Raw genomic sequence first — 18461 nt, 5'->3', positions numbered from 1 at the left:
CCACCGAGTATATACGAGCTACCATGGATCTTCATTGTAGTCTAGTTTATCTGCGATTGCAAGGGACTGCCTGCCGGCTTCTTTGCGGCAGTGGGTTCATCTGAAACGCATTGGATACATGTTATTAACCTGTGTAAGCCCCCCCCCCCCCTCACCCCCACCCCATTCCACACACACACACACATACACACACACACACACACACACCCAAATACAAGACAGGAGCTTCACTGCACCCCGTCACACAGTGATCCCAGAGTGGAGAAATTGAAGTTGTCTGTGATGAATTCACCCAAAACATGTCATGGTAATGAATAAATCAAGAACTGGAGAGAAGAGAACATTTTTTTCTTTTTTTTTTGGGAGGGGGGGGGGGGGGGTCGCTTTTTTGCTGGGGATAAAGAATAATAGGAGTGATGGGGGTAGCTGTGTTGTGATGGAGTGGGCGTTGGGGAGGGAGGGGGAGAGGGTAAAGAGCAGCGGGTGTAGGAGGTGTGGGGGAATTTCGATAGCTAGAGGAGGAGAGGAGGCCGGTTTAATCATGACTGGAGAGAGACGGACAGAGAGAGAAAGAGAGATCAGCGTGTTTGTATGCAGCGCCGCGACTCGTAATCAGACGGCGACTGGACTGATTGAAGGTTAAGTAGAGAGCTGAGGATCACATCGCCCGTCCTCTAATCGGTGACCGCGGACTTTTCGTCGCACTGCCACACCGACCCTTGCCACCCACCCCGACCCCACCCCCCCCTCCTCCTCCCCTCCACTCATCCTCACTCACCGGCAGGAGGACAGATGCAGCTGTGTGATTGGCTGAAGGTGGTCCCAGATGGGTTTTGAGACGGGGGGTCACGCCGGGGTTTGGGCCTCGGTTGTCCGGCCCATCTGCTCCGCTTCCCCCTCGGGGACGCTGTGAACATCCAGGAAGGCTGTTCAACCACCTTCACCTCCCACCTGTCTCTCACCGACACCTAGAAACGCCCTCTACCTCTCCTGCTCCCCCCCCCCCCCCCGCGCCGTCCCTCGCTCGTCGCTGCTAGCCCATTGTGTCTAAACTATGCAAAAGCCATGGTGCGAAACTAGTGGTATTGCATCCATTACCTGCCTATGCTTCAAGGCTGCCCCTCGCCAGGCATCAGGAAAGGATGCGTACAGCAAATGTGGATCCTTGCTGAGTACGGCACAAAGCAGCGAGCTGGGAAAGGGGAGAGTGCTCGATGAGGCGCACCTAGAAAAGATTAAATCTATTGTTTCCTTGTCTTCCCCATAATGCATTCTGTCATAGGGAAAGCAGTGCCACACGTCTCTCTCTAATGTATTCTGTCATAAGGTAAGCAATGCCAAGTCGAGGATGTTCTCTGAAAGTCATTTTCTTTTCTCTCGTGTGTTTCCTTCCATAGTAACAGGGTTTCCCTACCCTGCCACAGGGGCTACGGTGGCCTATAGGGGCGCCCACTTGCGAGGCCGGGGGCGGGCTGTGTACAACACGTTCCGCACAGCACCCCCCCCACCACCCATCCCAGCTTACGGAGCGTGAGTATCCGAGTCTAATCTCTATCCTGAATAGACGGCAACAATGAGCAATTCTCGCAGTGCCAGACATTTTAGTTCTGTGTTTATGTTGGCATATGTTGGTATCTGTGGGTGTGTGTGTGTGTGTGTGTGTGTGTGTGTCTGTGTCTATATGTATGAGGCTCTCTCGCTCCTCTGTGTGCGCACGTGTGGGCGTGCACGCTTGAGTTTGTGCACACATATTTGTATTTGTGTCTCCATCTGTGTGCGTACGCTTAACTGTGTCTGCCTATCTTTACATTTGTGCGTTGTGCTGTTGACAAAGGAGGAACCTAACAAAGCCACAGGGAGAGCTACAGAGAGCTGAGATAGCGTATTACTGGGCAGATCTCACTGGACTGTGACCAGGGCCTATGCTGATCTCCTGGCTTTGTGCAGCCCTGCCTCACACTCGTCTCTTATCAGCAGTGGTCTGTGTGGCCGTGGGAGAGGTCTGACGGAGGCAGGCCAAGGGCCCAGTATAGCTGTCTATCTGTGATTAGATCAGGATCCGTCTCACTGCAGAGAGACTCGGTGCCGAAGCTGGGACTGGAAATCCCACGTCCCCTTCTTCCCCTCCCTCCCACTCTGGGGCCCTTTGCTACTGATGGCAGCTGGTTGATTTATATAGCGGAGTCACGTGACGGAGCTCCTTCGCTGCCTTCCTTTGTCCTCCCCTCCTCCCTCCCTTACCCCCCCCCCCCCCACACACACACACACACACACACACACACGCACACACACACACACACCACCACCACCACCGTCCCTCCTGACAACACTGCAGCAACTGGAAAGACAAACAATTTTACCAGAGCAGAAAATTGGACGGGGATTGTGAAATGGTTGCGCTTTTCCCCTTAATATGTCATTCATTATTTGTGGTGCGCTGAAGCCGCTAAGAGCTGACCCCATAGACTCACCCCGGCCCGCTTCCATCACTCCTCGTTTCCGCCATGCAAATATCCGCTCGACTTGGTCCCGGCTGAAATGGGGGGAAAATATCGAAAAACATCAGGGGCAGAGATTCAATTCAAGAGACGGTGCGTACGCCAAATCGTCTAACACTTTTCTCCCGTTTCTCCCTCTCATTTCGCAGGGTGGTGTACCAAGATGGCTTCTATGGTGCAGAGATCTATGTAAGTACAGTTGGCTTTTCTCCTTGCGTGCTTAGATGAAACAGAAGTAAAGCAGACAAAAGCCCAGCCCTGGAGACGAAAACGTGATCTCTTCAGCCCCCAACGTTCTCCCAGCCTCGCTGCCAAGCCGGCGTCGATTAGGCCTCTGTCTGCCGTGCCAAGAAACCCGACAACAAAATTTAAAACCCCCTCAGCTCCTCCCTCCTCTCTCTCTCTCTCTCCTCTCCCCTACTCTCTCTCCCTTCCTATGATCTCAGACTTTGGCAAAGAGGCAGACCCCGGCTCAGTGTCCCGTGTCAAGTTAGGTCGTCTCTTCCTTTAAATTTGTCTGGGTTTTTGAGGTGGCTCGTCTCACACAGCCCTCCCCTCTCGCTACCTCTTTCCTCTGTGTGTGTGTGTGTGTGTGTGTACACTCAAAGGGTTTGGCTGGGATAGCCCTGCCTGCCCCAGGGGGCTTGTGCGGGGCCTGAGTGGGGCCGGTTCCTCCCAGCCATCACCGTGCGGGAGATAAGAGGAGCGGCAGCAGATAAAGGGATTAGCCATCCCTCTGGAGCTGTCCATGCAGACAGGGTCACATCAGGGGCTGGCCCCGCTGCACGCTGCCCTTGACAGAGAAAAGCATGGACGCTGTGGAGATAATGCTGAAATTACCACGCTGCCCCACTTTGACATCAGTCCAAACGTTAGGGGGGGGATGTAATTTGTCCCTTTGAATCTGCTGGGGGGTTTTTTTTGTTTTTTTTTTCTCCACCACCGCCGTCTGCTGAGATAGCGAGATGACAGTGGGCACAGTAGCGATGGCAGTTGCCTCTCACTTTCACCCCGTCTGCATACAAACAGACGGCCGGTGTCTGGGAACAAAATGCTGAACCCCAGTGATATATGACTTATACACCGGCCCTTATGATAGGACTGTATTTCACTGGCTTTTACTGTAGCGACACCCACCGCCACAGAGGAGACCGGGGCCGGGCCGTAAGTGATATTGTTTGTCTCCCACGCTCGTCCAGCCACCTCCAGCTTCGCCCCGCGTCCCGGTGTCCCTTGACCGAGGCTCGGCCAGCTTGGCCCATCGCTCAACCCGTCAGGCCGTCCCCTGGTGCTTTACTGCCATTAGTTTTGGCACTGGTCACTGCACTGCTTCAGACTGGCTGAGTGCGCCTGAAGGTCTCCGGTGACCGGGAGGAAGCAGTCCCTCAGCCCTCTCTGTCCTCCACAATCATTCAGTGGACGCTGGCATGCTGTCAAAGCCGCGGCCGGCTCTTGTCCCGCTCTCTGCTGCTGAAGCGTCTGTTTGGAGGAGCGGACGACATGCTAACGCATTGTAAGAGAGGGAGAGAAGGCGTTCATATACATGCACATATACAGTAGAGGAGGTTCACACAGATGTACACGGCATACATTGCATGTGCTGATGCATATGCATGCATGCACATACATGTAGAGGCACACACGAGCACGCACACACACAAACGCACACACTCGGCACGACAAAATAACAAATGTGCTGTACTGTTGTGTGCAGGATTTGACAATGTGGGAGAGTGATTTATTGGTCCATGTTTGTTCAGGCTGTTGCTGTAATCAGCACAGTCCCAAGGCATGGCCATCCCACAGGAAGTCATCTGCCTCATGTGCTGTGACTTCCTGTCCCCGTGGAAAACGACGAGGGGAGAGGAGGAGGGGGGGGAGGGGGGGGTTCAAACGCTGCGGCCCCTGACCTGATTTACGTGCAGCCGTGGCCGCGGACGTCAACGTTGCTTCTCCGCACTGTTCTCCGTTGGACATCTTCCCCCTTGAGTTTAAAAATAAATGAAAACATGCATTATTAAAAGCCACCTATCCACCGTATGGACGCAGATGGGCACACACTCCACTGGCACTAATAGAAAAACAGTAGGAGAACAGCTTCATTTTTCAAAGAGAGTAATAGCAGCACTCCACAATGAGGTCTTTAATTCCTTTCCCACTCTGGCAAATGAATACAACGGTCCTGACTCCCCAATGGTCCAACCGTCTTCTGCCTTCTTACTTCATTTGCGAGCCAGGGGGGTCGTGTAAAGAAAAAAACGGCTCTTCAATAATGTAGCAGGAGAGCGTTCTCAATCTGAAAATGGGCTGAATTTGGGGAGTTGGCTCACGTGGCCCGTGTGGTGCTGCCGCCGCTGCTGGGATGAGCCTCCAGCTTGACAATGACCAGCTCCCCCAATATCCAGTCTCTCAGCACATCATTCATTCCCCCGTTGCCTCTACCTGCCTCTGATACTCCATATATCAAACAGCGCCCTCTGGCTGTCTGCAGGGGATCCTGCAGCTGGGGAATCCATGGGGATGGTCACAATATTGTGCGTTGACATTTAAGTAGTAAGGCAATAGTCTATATTGTTGTTTCCTTGTTTCTCTAATACCTAACCTTTGTCAATGAAGCACAGGACAAGTTGTGCTTGATCATTGATTAACACTGTGATATTTCCACAGGGTGGCTATGCAGCATACAGATATGCCCAGCCCACCACCACCGCTGCCTACAGTGACAGGTGAGAATCCTCCTCATGCAAACTTAATCAGTTTAATAAGTGGGCTGCTGCTGACAGACTGAAATTAATCTTATTGTACGCTTGCAAGGCCAATGAATGAATATAGTATAGCATAGCTCAATAGTAGCTGCTCTTAAAGGTCATTAATTACAAATAAGTATCACAAATCAATATGGAAATCATTATGTAATAACATCTAAACTCAGTGGTCTTAAAGGAAAAATCCTCCCTAAAACACTTAGACACTGTTAAAAAAAAATCACCTATCGATAATTTATCTTGCATTTCTGGGTCCCTTGTCTTTTTCCCATGGAAAAGAGGCCACATGTAAACAATGTGATGTCATGTTGAGATATTTCCAGCATCTTCAATGGAGTTTGATAGCAGAAACTGTTTCAGCGATCTAAAACATCAACAGTAAACGTCAGGTTTTGGTGTCAGTCCCTCAGAATCAAAGAGCGATTCTGCTAGAGCCGCCATTTTGCACCAATGTTCAACAGAAACAGAAACAGAAATCCAATGTTGAAGAGGCAGCGAGACTAATTTTCTCCACTGACAGTAGCTTCAATAGACCAGAATGCAATGCAGCCACAAGACAAGTAAGGGGCGTGGCTACAGTAATAGACACGGCCAAATGTTCTTGTTTACATATATATATTCCCATACACACACTCTGGGGGTTGTTGAAAGGCATTCTGGGAAATGTAGGAAATCAACTAACTGAAGTAGAAGCAGACGAGGCAGGTTGAGGGAAAGTGTTTACACCAAAAAAGTAAATTACAACACTTCATCACAAAATAACTGCTAGATTGCATTGAAGATCAGACTGATGATATACAACAGTGAAAGAGAATCAGAGGGTGTTTTCCTTTAAATAATCACAGTGTATTCCAAAAAAAAAAAAAAAAAAAAAGCAACAGATCCACCGTCCAAACGTAGATGGGGCCTGGATTTGATAAATGAAGTTCGCCTCACCAACATTTTCAAAATATATAGAGTCTCTTTCTCCCCCCCCCTCCTCTCCAATTATCTTGTCCATTAGGGAAGCCACCGCCTGGCTCCAAGCTAAAGAACACAAAAAACTAACCTTGTTGGACAAGATGAAAAAAGAAGCAGCGATATATCCCATGACTCTGTGCCTGTGATGGGAGAGTGGGTATATCAGTGGTATTTATGAATAGCCCCGGGTCTGTGGAAGGGAGGCAGGGAGAATGAGAGTGAGGGGGAGAGAGAGAGAGAGAGAGAGAGAGAGAGATGGACAGGCAGGGACTCTATCACTTCTGAGTGATGCCATTCTGGTTCAGGTGTGCTCCGTTTGAGGAGGCTTCGCTGATTCATTCGGCCCCTGAAAGCCGTTGTCAGCCGGGATGTGGGCTGGTTTGGGAATCTAATCTGGGAAGGATTGAGCATGTCACTTGTGATAACGTACACCCTGCCTGAGAGCCTGAAGATCATATCGATAATGTAAGATTTATCAGGCCTCGCCGCGGCTCGAATTATGAGCAGCCGTGCTCGGCGAGAGCAGAAATTGGACAGGAGCTTTTTCCTCTGGGAGTGATTTAATTCCTGTTTCTCTTGCCTATATTTTTCCCTGAGATTTAATGTAATTCGCTCCCGAGTTGTTTGTTTTGCTTTTGTTTTGCCTCCCTTGTCTGTTTGTTTCCTTTTTGAATAAGCGGTCATGCCCATTGGATCAATAGGGGTTTGTTGGTATTGTCTCAGCAATACCTTATCAGACTTAACCGTCGAGCAATCAGCCAATCATGAAAAGAGGTCACCGGGATCGTACAAGGCTTGTGAAACCCCTGTAAAATATGAAACATTCATTATCTGAAAAGCCCACAGCGCTCACTGGCCTGCATCAGAAAGCCTGTGAGTAGCCATACACATCGCAAGGTTCATACCAGTAGAGTCTGATTTATCCTGTGAGGAACCAGTCACATTGTAGCTGCCCTGCCAGCTTCCAATCAGCTCTGTGGAGGCGCTGTGACATTGCACAGGGTGGTTTGACCTGGCGGTTGTCAGCAGTGCCACTCTGGTGAGAGCCATTTTGTAGATATATTAGCCTTAGAGGGCCTGTGGGGTTTGGTGCTCACTGAAGATAAGAGGACCATGGAGAGTTTCCCTGACCATCTCGTGGCTCTGGCCTCCTCCCCAAGGAGCCGAGACAGCCTTTCTGATTTCACGTCCTGCGCACTGACCTTGGGTGCTGCCGGACTTAAGTGGGACGAGCCATATTTAGATCTTATATAACTCAATGTAGCTCATGCGAAAAGCATGCATGCTGTACATCTTGTTGTCTCCTTTAGGAAAATTTCTCCCTCTCTCCACTTGGTTTTTATTCCTGGTTGATTTGGTGCCCTCAGTCCTTGGCTGGGTGTGCCTTATCTGCTCCGTGCAGACCCTCATTTGCAAGCGAGCATTGAAAAAAAAAAAAAAAGAAAGTAAATAGAGGAATATGTGAAGTCGAATAAATAAATAAATAAGGCAGACACATCTTGTCCTGTCTCAGAAGGAAATTGGAAGGATTAGTTCCAAACCAGCAACAATGAAAAGACAGGGGCGTGAGCCCACTGTGCAGCTTGGGTAAACAAGAACAGGGTGAGAGACCAAGACCGAGCCCTCCAGCTCCCACTCTCTCTCCGTCTCTCTCTCTGTCTTTCTTCCTCTCTGTCTCTGTCTTTCTCTCTCATTCTCTCTCCATGCTCATTACCTATTCCTTCCACCTAATCAAGATGACAATGAAAAGACAAGTATAATTCACCAACCTTTGAACTCCCCTTTTTGAACCACCTTGTATAATGCAGAAAGCCCAGGAGGGAGAGGAGGGAAATAATTGATTGTGTTAGAGACTTGAAAGAGTTGACTTCAGGGGTTGAGCATTAAACAAGCATGCATAAATGTTCTTCTCTCCTCGTCAATGATAGATCAATGACCGTGTTCTCTGTACCTCCTCTTGTGCAGCTATGGCAGAGTCTATGCAACAGCAGACCCCTACCACCACACAATTGGCCCCGCCGCCACGTACAGTGTGGGTACTATGGTAAGTCCCTGAGGCTGTCACCTGTTGTATCTGCACCCTGTCTGCAACATTAAGACACGAGCCGGCAGACACACAACTCGCACTCCAAAATAAAGACCAGAGATTCCCGTGGTCACTGGTTTTTATTTTATCTTTGTCATGCTATCTGGCACAACCTAGTGGAGCTGAGCAGTACTGTTTACCCCGGCATGTGGAAATTGGCTCAGACATTCAGTGCAACAAACTTATGTTGTGTTTTGCCACGCGAGCTCACCTCATGCAATATTGATTGGACAATTCCTCCTGAAGTGAGAATGAGTGATCACTGCAACGTGTTTTACACAAACTTTACGTAACGACTACATTTCCAAGCTTTCTGTTCATTCTGCATCTCTCGACTCGCTACGGCTCATTTTTTTTCATTCAGCAAAACCAAACTTGAAGGGATGAAGTTGAATCGTTAATGTCTGTTTTTAGCTAGCTTTTGCAGCTACTGTAACATCAAAGATGAAAAAAATTATAATAAATAAAAGAGCATCTTTTTGAAACAGAGAGAGAGTTTCTCTTTGGTTTGTTTTATGTTGAGGGAATGGGACTGGGCTCACAGACTTAATCTAAAGATTAAGGACCATCAAACGCATGCAGCAGTGTGCCGTGGGACATAAATGAGAGCGAGACGGAGGGAGGAAGTTGTCTCACCCTCCCCTCCTGCCCACAAAGTTGATCGGTGGAGTGCTCTCTGCCTGAGAAATGACTCAAATTTACCATTCCGGCATGCATGCGATTTTTCAACAACATAAAAAAAGCGTACAGTTCCCCGGTGCAGCTGCTAGCTAAAAGCTTTCATTAATTAAGACATTTCTTTTTTTCCTCTTCATTTACTTAATTAAAAAAAATTGTGCTTGAACGTTTTTTATTCTTTCTTCTTTTTCCTCCGAATTTCCTTCCATTTCTCTGGCGCTATAGCCGTCCCCCTTTATGAACATAAGACAGGATTTGGCCCCTAAAAATGTCAGAGCTAATGCAGTGTGTGTTGGGAGCTGAGGGGGGCTGACGGAGACTCCAGAGGGTGTGTGTGCTGGTGCGGCAGGAGAGTCTGGTGGTGAACAAACGGTGTGGAGATCTGCTGTGCCGAGGCCCACATCAAATAGACTCATGAGCTAAGGAGAAAGACCAGTTTGGTTCCTAATTCTTTAATCATATTTGATCAATAGTTCCGCAGCAGAGAGGAGTCATTTTTACATTTAAAAGCCATACAATAATTAGTTCCTCTGAGGTTGTATGAAATTCTCTTTGCTCACTTCCAGCATACTGATATGATTCATATGGATTAAAGTTTTGTTCAAGCAAGAGGGTTCCCCGAAATTAGGAGGAATTAGCCTTTGAAGACATACAGCAATTCGGAGTTTGTCCGAATTGCTAATAGCAGCAGAGCCGCTGAAACATCAGATGAGGGAGTTCATGTGTGCGTGTGTGTGTGCATGTGCAGGTGTGCATGCATAGGCCTACATGCATGCTTTATGTGTGTGTTTGCCCCAGATATCCTGAGCATGGTGCTGAATCTAGGGACTAATATCCCGTGGTGGCTCGCCCCTCCAGAAAGGTGCGGCACCTCCGTTGGACTTGAAAAGAAATTATGATTAAACCCCTTTGAACTTATTTTGCTTTGGTTGAATCTCTGCCATTGTTACAGCCTGAAAAGCCTTTTCCTCGAGGAATGTTTTTCCACAGTGAAAAGCATGAACCGAGCGCAATATTTTCCAATTTATTGCTTAATGTAATTAATTCAAGAAAATGCATAAGGGCAGGTCCCACGTTTCTGTGCTTTTGTCAAGGCAAAGCGAGAATACTGATATCTTGGTACTACTTTTTTTTTTGCTGCTATGGTTAAAAGAAAAAGCTAAATTTACTTTCCATCAGCTTCACTGATTCCTGCTTTCACTACCAAGCTCCAAATCCACCAGTCCCTCCACAGCTCTTGCTGACCCTGTTCCTAACACACACTCACAGCGTATGCAAGTAGCGGATCGATTGAACATAACAAATTATCGGCTTAAATATCCGTACCTAAATATTATTTTCACTATCATTCCCTCGTGAATACCCTCATAAACGACCATATGGAAAAAGGAAGGAAATTTGTGGAGAAAAAGAAACCAACTAAGCTGTCACCTGAATACTGATTGGTACTTTTTCATCTTTGATGTTGCAGGCTAGCCTATACAGAGGAGGGTACAGTCGCTTCACTCCCTACTAAAAGAAAGAAAAAAAGAGAGAAAGACAGAGACATTACCCCAACAAACAAACAAACAAAAAAAAAAAAAAAACAATCTAAAAAACACAAAACAAGCGAACACCCGGTCCTTGGTGGAGAGCTAAATCAAACTAAAAGCTTCCAGGTCCCATGCTGAGCCCCCGCCCCCCCCCCACCCCCCCTCCCCCCGACTCCCTCTCAAGCCGATATTTCTACAACAACCTTTTTGATGTCATCATTGGTCTGCTCTTGTTTTGTATTCATTTTGTGCTTTTGGTTTCTTTTGGAAAGTTTTATGCACATGTGCATTATCTCGACTGCTGTATATGGGTGCTGTGTCACCATAACCAATGTGAGCCTACTGCAGCACGCATGATGCATGCTCAGAGGTGTGTGTATGCAGCCGCTGTCATCTGACTAAGAATATACTGGGGCATTCCACTATATACATATACATACCTGACAGACTGGAGATGTGCTTTGTATTATCAGGTTCACACTGATCACAGAGCGATGCCGCTAACTCCATATTTTTTTACCTCTAGCTTCCACTTCACGCGCAAACCTCGAGAGCCGAATTCAAACTTTGACCAACATGCCCCGGTAATTCTTAGCTCACAAGACGGCACTGCTCTGATTGCTTTTATTTTATGTTTTTTTTTTTTTTTTTTTATAAACGTTGGAGTGTCCTACTGTTGTGCACTTGCAGTGGAGCCTTACAAGCTACAGTATGTGGTGTGACAGCATGCAGAGTAAAGGGCCACGGAGGTCAGATTTCTGTTTTGGACTCACACTACTCATATCCTCACTAATACAACATGGCAGGTATACTGTAGTAAACGGCGCACTGTAATAACTCTGTGCAGTTTTCCACCACGCTGACTCACACACAGTAACGACACATCAGTGAGGTGATAGGTGGGTGAAACGGAGGGAGTGCCGAGTCCTTTGGGCAGCCGAGGCTCTTCTCCTGGTACTGTAATAGTCACTGGTCTCTTGTTTTTTTTTTTTTTTCTTTTTAGGATTGCACAAAATGTCTTACCTCAGGATAAGCTAACTGAAACTTAGAGCAAATTACAGACTACAATACATTGCTGTTCACTTTCAGCAGGCAGGATGTTTTATTTCCAACACGACCAGCAGGTTTGCAACACCGCTTTCTAGCAGAGTTGATTTTGTCTAAGCAGAAATCCCAAGAGCAGATGAGAAAACAGGACTGTACTGTTGTTCTTTATTAAAGCTACTGTATTAAATATATATATATATACATACAAATACTGTATAACACATTTTACACTATATACACACACACACAAAACATATGACAAGTACAGTAACATATTATATAAAAACCACCCAGGAGTTACTGTATGAGACACAATGTAAATGTACAGAGCGCAGCAGTACTCGCCTCTTAGTTGACACACAGTCGTTGCATTGGCTTATAATACAACCGTGTGCTAAGTGAGGGGCAGTGAAAAGAAAATCTCTGTCTAGCTACTGTAAGCTGTCAAGATTTCAATGCAATTATGGAAATACAACTCAAGCAACATAGCTATTGCCAATATTTAATTTCTATATATTCACAAAAGTGTTTGTGCTCTCAAAATCTGTTTGTTGCACTTTATTTTGTTTTGGTTTTTTTTTAAATCATTTCCAAGATGTAACATATTTATAAAAGTAACATATACAACTAGCTATGTTTAGTCAAGATGGTGAAATGATAAAGAGTAATGGTGTATATATATATAAAAAAAATAATAATAATAACCCATTATCACTTGAGTCCAAGAAAATCTTTATGTGGGTAAACAAACGTTGTTCTTCCTTTTATATGCTAGTATGTAGAGACCATTGGGGGTTTTTATATGAGTAAAAACAAACTTTGAATATTATTTTTACCGTTTTCAAAGGGGAGAACCGGTGTGTGCATTTGTAGGAGTTTCTTGTATGAACTCTGCAGCAGAGTACATGTGTGGGTAGTGACCACTAATAGTAAGCTACAATGGAATGAAATAGATGATTTTTTTTTGTTGTTTTTTGAATGTGTGTGCCTATGTATATGCATCTAGTGTGTGTGTGTCAGTGTGTCTGAGGGAGGTGAGAGAGAAAGAGAGAGAGAGAGAGAGAGAAAGCAGGGAGTGAATGCAGTTTGCTAATATGCTGTAGTTTGCAGTAAGCCGACAGTTTTAGATGACTTCACTCCCTGTCCGATGTAATAACATCACCGTAGCTTAACTCTATAGGGCGCTCTGAGCTCAGATAGCACTCGAACAAGGCAGTGGAAATGAAAAATGAATAAGGACACATTATGGAGATGTACCCCTTTTCTGTCCTCATTTCAATTAATGCAAGTATTAAAGGATTACACCGGCTTTTTGGGAGTTTGGCCCATTGGTCTCCTTACCCAGGATCTGATGAGAGGATTGGTACTGAAAGCATCTCTGTGTCTCCAGCTCTGTCTGGTGCGCATGCTAACGCTTTAGCATACTGTCTGTTAAGTAATCGTAATCAACTAGCATTATCCTGAAAGTGAGAAAATGAGAACTTGTAGCAGCTCTAAGGGTTTAGGGGATTGGTAAAACAGACAAAAATTAGACAAAAAGAATGTACTTTCAATGGCAGAAGATCTCTCTTCCCACAAGATTTTCTTGTTTTGTTTACACTCGAAATTAGTGAGAGTTTTTTTGCGCTGTTGATTAGTAATGGACTTAAGGATAAAAACAGAGATTTTGTTTTCAGAAGTTATGAATCTACAGGCTATAGAGTAAAAACCAGTACAAACTTTGGGTTACGAAAAGGTTTCTTCATACTTTGGATAATGCTAATCGCCAACAACTACTTAACATGCAGTACCGTATGCTAAAGCGTTAGCATGCGCACCGGACAGAGCTAACTACCGGAGACAAACAGATGATTTTGGTACCAATCCTCTCATCAGGTATTGGGTAAGGAGACCAACGGGCCAAACTCCCCAAAAAGTTGGTGCAGTCCTTTAAAGTCCGAGCGTCATCACAGGCACTTGCCATCTCCTTTATTGTCCTTCTAAATCCCAAGTCATTCCCAAAAATAGCAGGCAGATACAGTTTTTTTGTGTATATCGAAAGACTTGATCAACTGCTCAACTTAAATGGTGACAGAAACTGGATCGGAACCAAACAGAGAGGAAGAAATGGAGATTAAAAGGAGATGGAGATGGTTTTAGTGACAGCACCTTTTGACTTTGGGTGTTACTTTATGAGAGTAGTAAATTGAAATAGTAAAATATTCCAATAAATATGTCCAAGGAGAAGATCCAGCTCTACCATGAGGCTCCATAGTGGATTTAAAGAATCATGCATTTAACTTATAGTGTCCTCCTATGTAAAGTAGTGTAAACCATGTTATTACAGGGATGGGTTTGAGTATTGTCATCTAGAATTGTCCCTATGAATCTGCACGGGTTTGTCCACCGTTTACAAAAAAAAAAAAGGTTAAAGTTAGCATTGTTAAACTGTTTCTGTGTCAGCTTATCAAGGCTTAAATGTAATAGACATGACGTGTAAATAGCTACAGTAGTCAATATTGTAGAGGTCTGAAACGTTTTATTATGCTTACAGTAAGTCAAAAGTAATGAAAATGTGAATTTATAATACAAACGCTTTGATATTTTTTTGGTTTGTTTAGTTTTGTTATATTTCATATCCAGCTTAATATGCAACCAGACCTCTATTTGATCAACAAATTTGCTAGTACTTATTATTAGCAGTATTTAGGGATATTTACATATCAGCGGAAAATACTCTTTATCCATCATTTATATTTACTACTGTATTCACTAAGCCCTGATAAGCTGGCGGGTGCATTTATTAATCCATCCAAAAAGATTTGTACAAAAAGAGAACCAAGCAAAAAAGTTACAGTTCCTGTAAATACATTTAAATGTATATACACACTATATCGCAATTCTCTGAGTAACTGTTTTATATGTATTCCTATATGAAGTGGGGTTATCTGTGTATTTTCAATTCAGCTGAACTTGTTCTTGAATTGTATGTAATTTCTATAATGAGAATATATTGTCTGAAAGGTGTAAAGTAATTTGCTTTCTGATTAATTTCATAGGTAAAGTATACTATTATGGCTTTTTTTTTCTTTTATTCATGAATTACTTTTGTTGTCAGTATATGTGACATATCTAAGTAACCTCTGATTGTTTTGAGTGTCAGAATAAAGCAGTTATAAGAACATTATGTCTGCCTTCAGAGATGGATGCATGTCGTTGCTGTTGACGAATTCAGCTTTTTGTCAAATCTGATCATATCCTTAGATTTTGAGGAGGATGAATGGTATTAATAGGTAAAAATTAGACGTATTTTTGCAAAGTACCACAGAAAGAGGTAGTGAAATGTGAGCCTATACTCTGAGCACAGACAGTAACACTTAAACTAAGCCTCTCCTGGATCCTTCATGTCCGTGGGTGATTAATATATTTGTGTCTACAGCCCCTCCGATTCTAGGGCCGCCTGTCAGTGAGGACTATATGTAGCTGCGGCGCTATTGTGCTCCCTCCCTGCTGAGCTATAAGACTGCATGGGGATATTTTGGTATGGAGGGTCCCCAGCGAGCGCTCAGTACATCTGAGCTAGTGATAGATAGGACGGATCGAGGTGGTGTTGGTGCTCGGGCCGGTTCCTCCATTGATGGGAGACAGAGGGAGAGGGAGGGAGGGGATGGATGCTGATATTAGCATGCCACTCGTTCATCTGTTTGTCTCTCTGGAGGGGGAGGAGGGGGAGGGAGGGAGGGAGGAGGGTGGGGGAGGAGGAGGAGTGGTAACGCACTACAAAGCCGTTTCGAAATTAAAGCCTCGTCTTTTTTCTTTTTTTTTTTTTTGGTCTGAAGCTCAGCGGAGCTGCTGGAGATCTCTCTGAATTAGCGAGCGACTGTCATGACGAGGGTCCCGGGACTCTCGCTTCTCTCCTCCCTTCTCTCCAGTGGCTGCCCTCGACACCGCGCCCCCCCAACCCCTCCCCGCACCCCCACTTCCTCTATCCATTCCCATTACAGTTGGCCTCAGTTGGAGAGACTTTTCACTTTGCACTGCCAAACTGACGATCTCCACTTGTATGATTACAGCACACTCTGATCTTTTTTCTTTTTTTTTTTTCTTTTTTTTCGGCGGAGAGAAGTAGCGCTAGTTTTGGCGAGCGTTGAGGTCTTTGCTCCCGCTTCTTTAATGCTACATGATAAGAATGGCATGAAAAGTGAATGAAGCCGTTTTCTTTTTCCTCTCAAAGCTTCCCTTTCCGTTGAGCTCTTGAAGCATGGTTTCCAATCGGCTGTTTTGACTCCATCGGTGTGTCTTAACCTCACATTGTGTACTTTTCTTGCGCTTATGGGAAGAGATTTCGGGGCGGGAGGACTTTGATGAAAGCGCCGTGTTGTATATTCTTCCATACATTATCTCATATGTTTACTTGTATTTTCTTTCAAAGAATAATTTCCTAGCCTATACTTTTTGTAACAAGATCCTCACTCCTAAAAACTTGTTCAGAGAGAAATAAACAAAACTAGCTGCACGGAGCTCCAGCACCTGCTCCATACTGACTGTTCATAGCCTCTCTCATTATGTATGCCTATCAGAAACATGACATTCTGCATATTTACCCGTCTCCCCACTTTTCTCCCCTGTTTCCAGTAAATACAAAAGGAAGAGCTGTACTCAGTATTGATGGACATCACAGATGAAAACAACGAGGAGAGGAGAACTAGCTTTAAGAAAATAACATAAGAAGAAGACGAGAAGGAGTCCCTCTACTGAGGCTGGCGAGGGAAGACGGGAGGCGTACAAAGTGGCGCCGCGGCGGCGGTGTCAAACCAGCCACAAGCTTGACAGACGGAGTGAGTCAGTTTCCACCAGGGACCACCTTTTTGCCGGGTAGAAAAAGAGCGAGAGAGAATGAAAAGTGTCCCGTTATTATAAAACATTTTATTTTTCTATACTTTTGTGATTTACAATGGTAAAAAGTGTGTATAAAACAGTATATATGTACAAATATGTTTTTATGTTTTTTGGTAAGGGAGATGAACAGTTGGCCCTCGATGCTGATTCTGTGGTATGCAGGAAGGAGAGGGAGGAAAAATCCCCCTCCTCTCTCTATGGCACACTGCTCCTGTCACTGACAGACAATAGGAGGTCGTAAAAACAATAGGCCTGCGTATTCATATACAGTGCAGTATGTAGAACGGTGGCAGGGAGAGGCGCTCGCTGTGCTGTACCTCCTGTGGGTGGAGTCAAAGGTCTCTAAGGTTCACTTCCTGGTCTCACTGGTCCGCCTTCTTCCTTCCGACCTTCCTACCCTCCTACCTTGGGCTGGTGACGTCGCTCCTCTTCCTTGCTGCAGTGCCGCTGACCAGCTTCCTATTGGCAGTCGCCACTGTTAGCAGCGTCCCCCGTGGATACTGTCATGATGTCACTTCCTCCTGACAGCGCCGTTGGGCGTCCCCCACCCTCCCCCGATGGGCAGCGTCACCGGTTTACAACGTCGGGGAGCGGGGGGGTGAGCCACGGTGGGACGGTGAGACGGTACAAACCAACCCTCCCCGGTCTGCCCCTCTCCACGCCCCAGCAGAGGTCAATGACTGAGGACAAGATAGAGAAAATGGCGCAGAAGTCCCTGACTTTACTCACCTGCCAGGCTCCAAGCCCAAGCCTTTGTGTCACTCTGCACCGACGGACAAACTATCCCACCCAGTGCGCAGACCAACACGACACGGTGCATATAACTACCAAGGATGCACGTTTCCACCGAAGAGAATAACTCATCAACGTCCATGTAACAAATTGAATTATAATCGAATAATCCCATTGTAATACATCAGCAGGTGCATAACCAAAACACAAGCCTGAGGCATATAGACTATGTCGCTAGATAAAACATTATAGAAATACAGTAGTGCCCATCCAATGGTAATAAGGAACGAGGGCTGAAATATGTCAACTACAATGTTTTTTTTTGTCAATGTATTCTGAGAATATTTATTTGTGTGATTTTTCGCAGCACTGAAAACTTTTAAAGAGGAAAAAACTTTTTAATTTGGTGAAGCAAAACCTTAATTTATATCAGGAGAGTCACTGTAAACATGTGTTTAAAACAAGAATGTTGGTTCAGTTCTTTGAATGTACTTTAATGTCTAGGGTGTCCAATAAGTATGTATTCTTTTTCTGTATATAAATATATATACATATCTATTATATGGGCTGTGGTGATGTCAGGGAGTAGAGGGGGTGGGCAAGAAAGCCTTGTCTTTGGCCCCCAAACATAGATATCAGACCCCCTCCAACTAAATATATCCCTGATATATACTGTAACATGTGATCATGTGTTATATGATTGAAAGTGTGATGGTGATAGTGTGAACTGATCTCCCCCAACCCCTTACCACACAAACACAAACACACCCTGTTCAGAGGATCATAGATAAACACACACACACAGACACACACGCACACACACAATACACACAAACACCGTTTCCCAACCAACATATTTTTTGCCCCATCAAATGCAATACATCATATCCTACTGTTTGCCAACAGATAGAGAGTACTTCAGAAAAAGAATCACAACTGCATTGGCCCTGCAGTGATCTTGGCTCTTCATTGGAGTTGGGAAGGCTTGCTAATTAGAGCAAGGTGTTCTGGATGTCAGATAAAAAGTTTATGAATATTGATTTTTCTTACTTGAACCAAAGTATGATTTGAACACAGTCTCTGTGCTCTTTGATCAGGAGACAGCGGGACTCAGTGATGGCGGTGCAGCCCGGATGTGTATTGACGTGACCTAGATTTCATTCGCTCATCATTGCCGAGGAAGAGCTCGCTCTTCTGCTAATATAATGAGCCCCGCTGATGAAGCCCCGCTCATAGCTTCTGCACAGCTACAGTTTGCAAACCGGTGTTCCAGCAGCTCTCATAC

The 18461-nt window shown here is 45.3% G+C and overlaps 1 protein-coding gene across 1 annotated transcript; it reads left to right on the top strand.

Annotated features, from left to right (window-relative positions):
- Window positions 1-1397: 1397 nt before the first annotated feature.
- LOC139638467 (RNA binding protein fox-1 homolog 3-like) lies at window positions 1398-10503 on the top strand (the record flags this gene model as incomplete). The annotated part of the gene is made up of 5 exons (XM_071512606.1): window positions 1398-1530; window positions 2648-2687; window positions 5166-5224; window positions 8189-8267; window positions 10459-10503. Coding segments are annotated over 5 exons (356 nt in total), but the record flags the coding sequence as incomplete, so codon positions are not given.
- Window positions 10504-18461: the final 7958 nt, after the last annotated feature.

The sequence above is a fragment of the Centroberyx affinis genome, unplaced genomic scaffold (assembly GCF_046629955.1).
Source record: "Centroberyx affinis isolate AG114_WGS23_722 - 3 ecotype Tasmania unplaced genomic scaffold, CSIRO-AGI_Caff_v1 ptg006380l_1, whole genome shotgun sequence".
In the NCBI taxonomy this organism is placed as follows: Eukaryota; Metazoa; Chordata; class Actinopteri; order Beryciformes; family Berycidae; genus Centroberyx; species Centroberyx affinis.
Note: the sequence above shows the minus strand (reverse complement) of the source record. Positions and strands in the feature narration are given on the sequence as shown.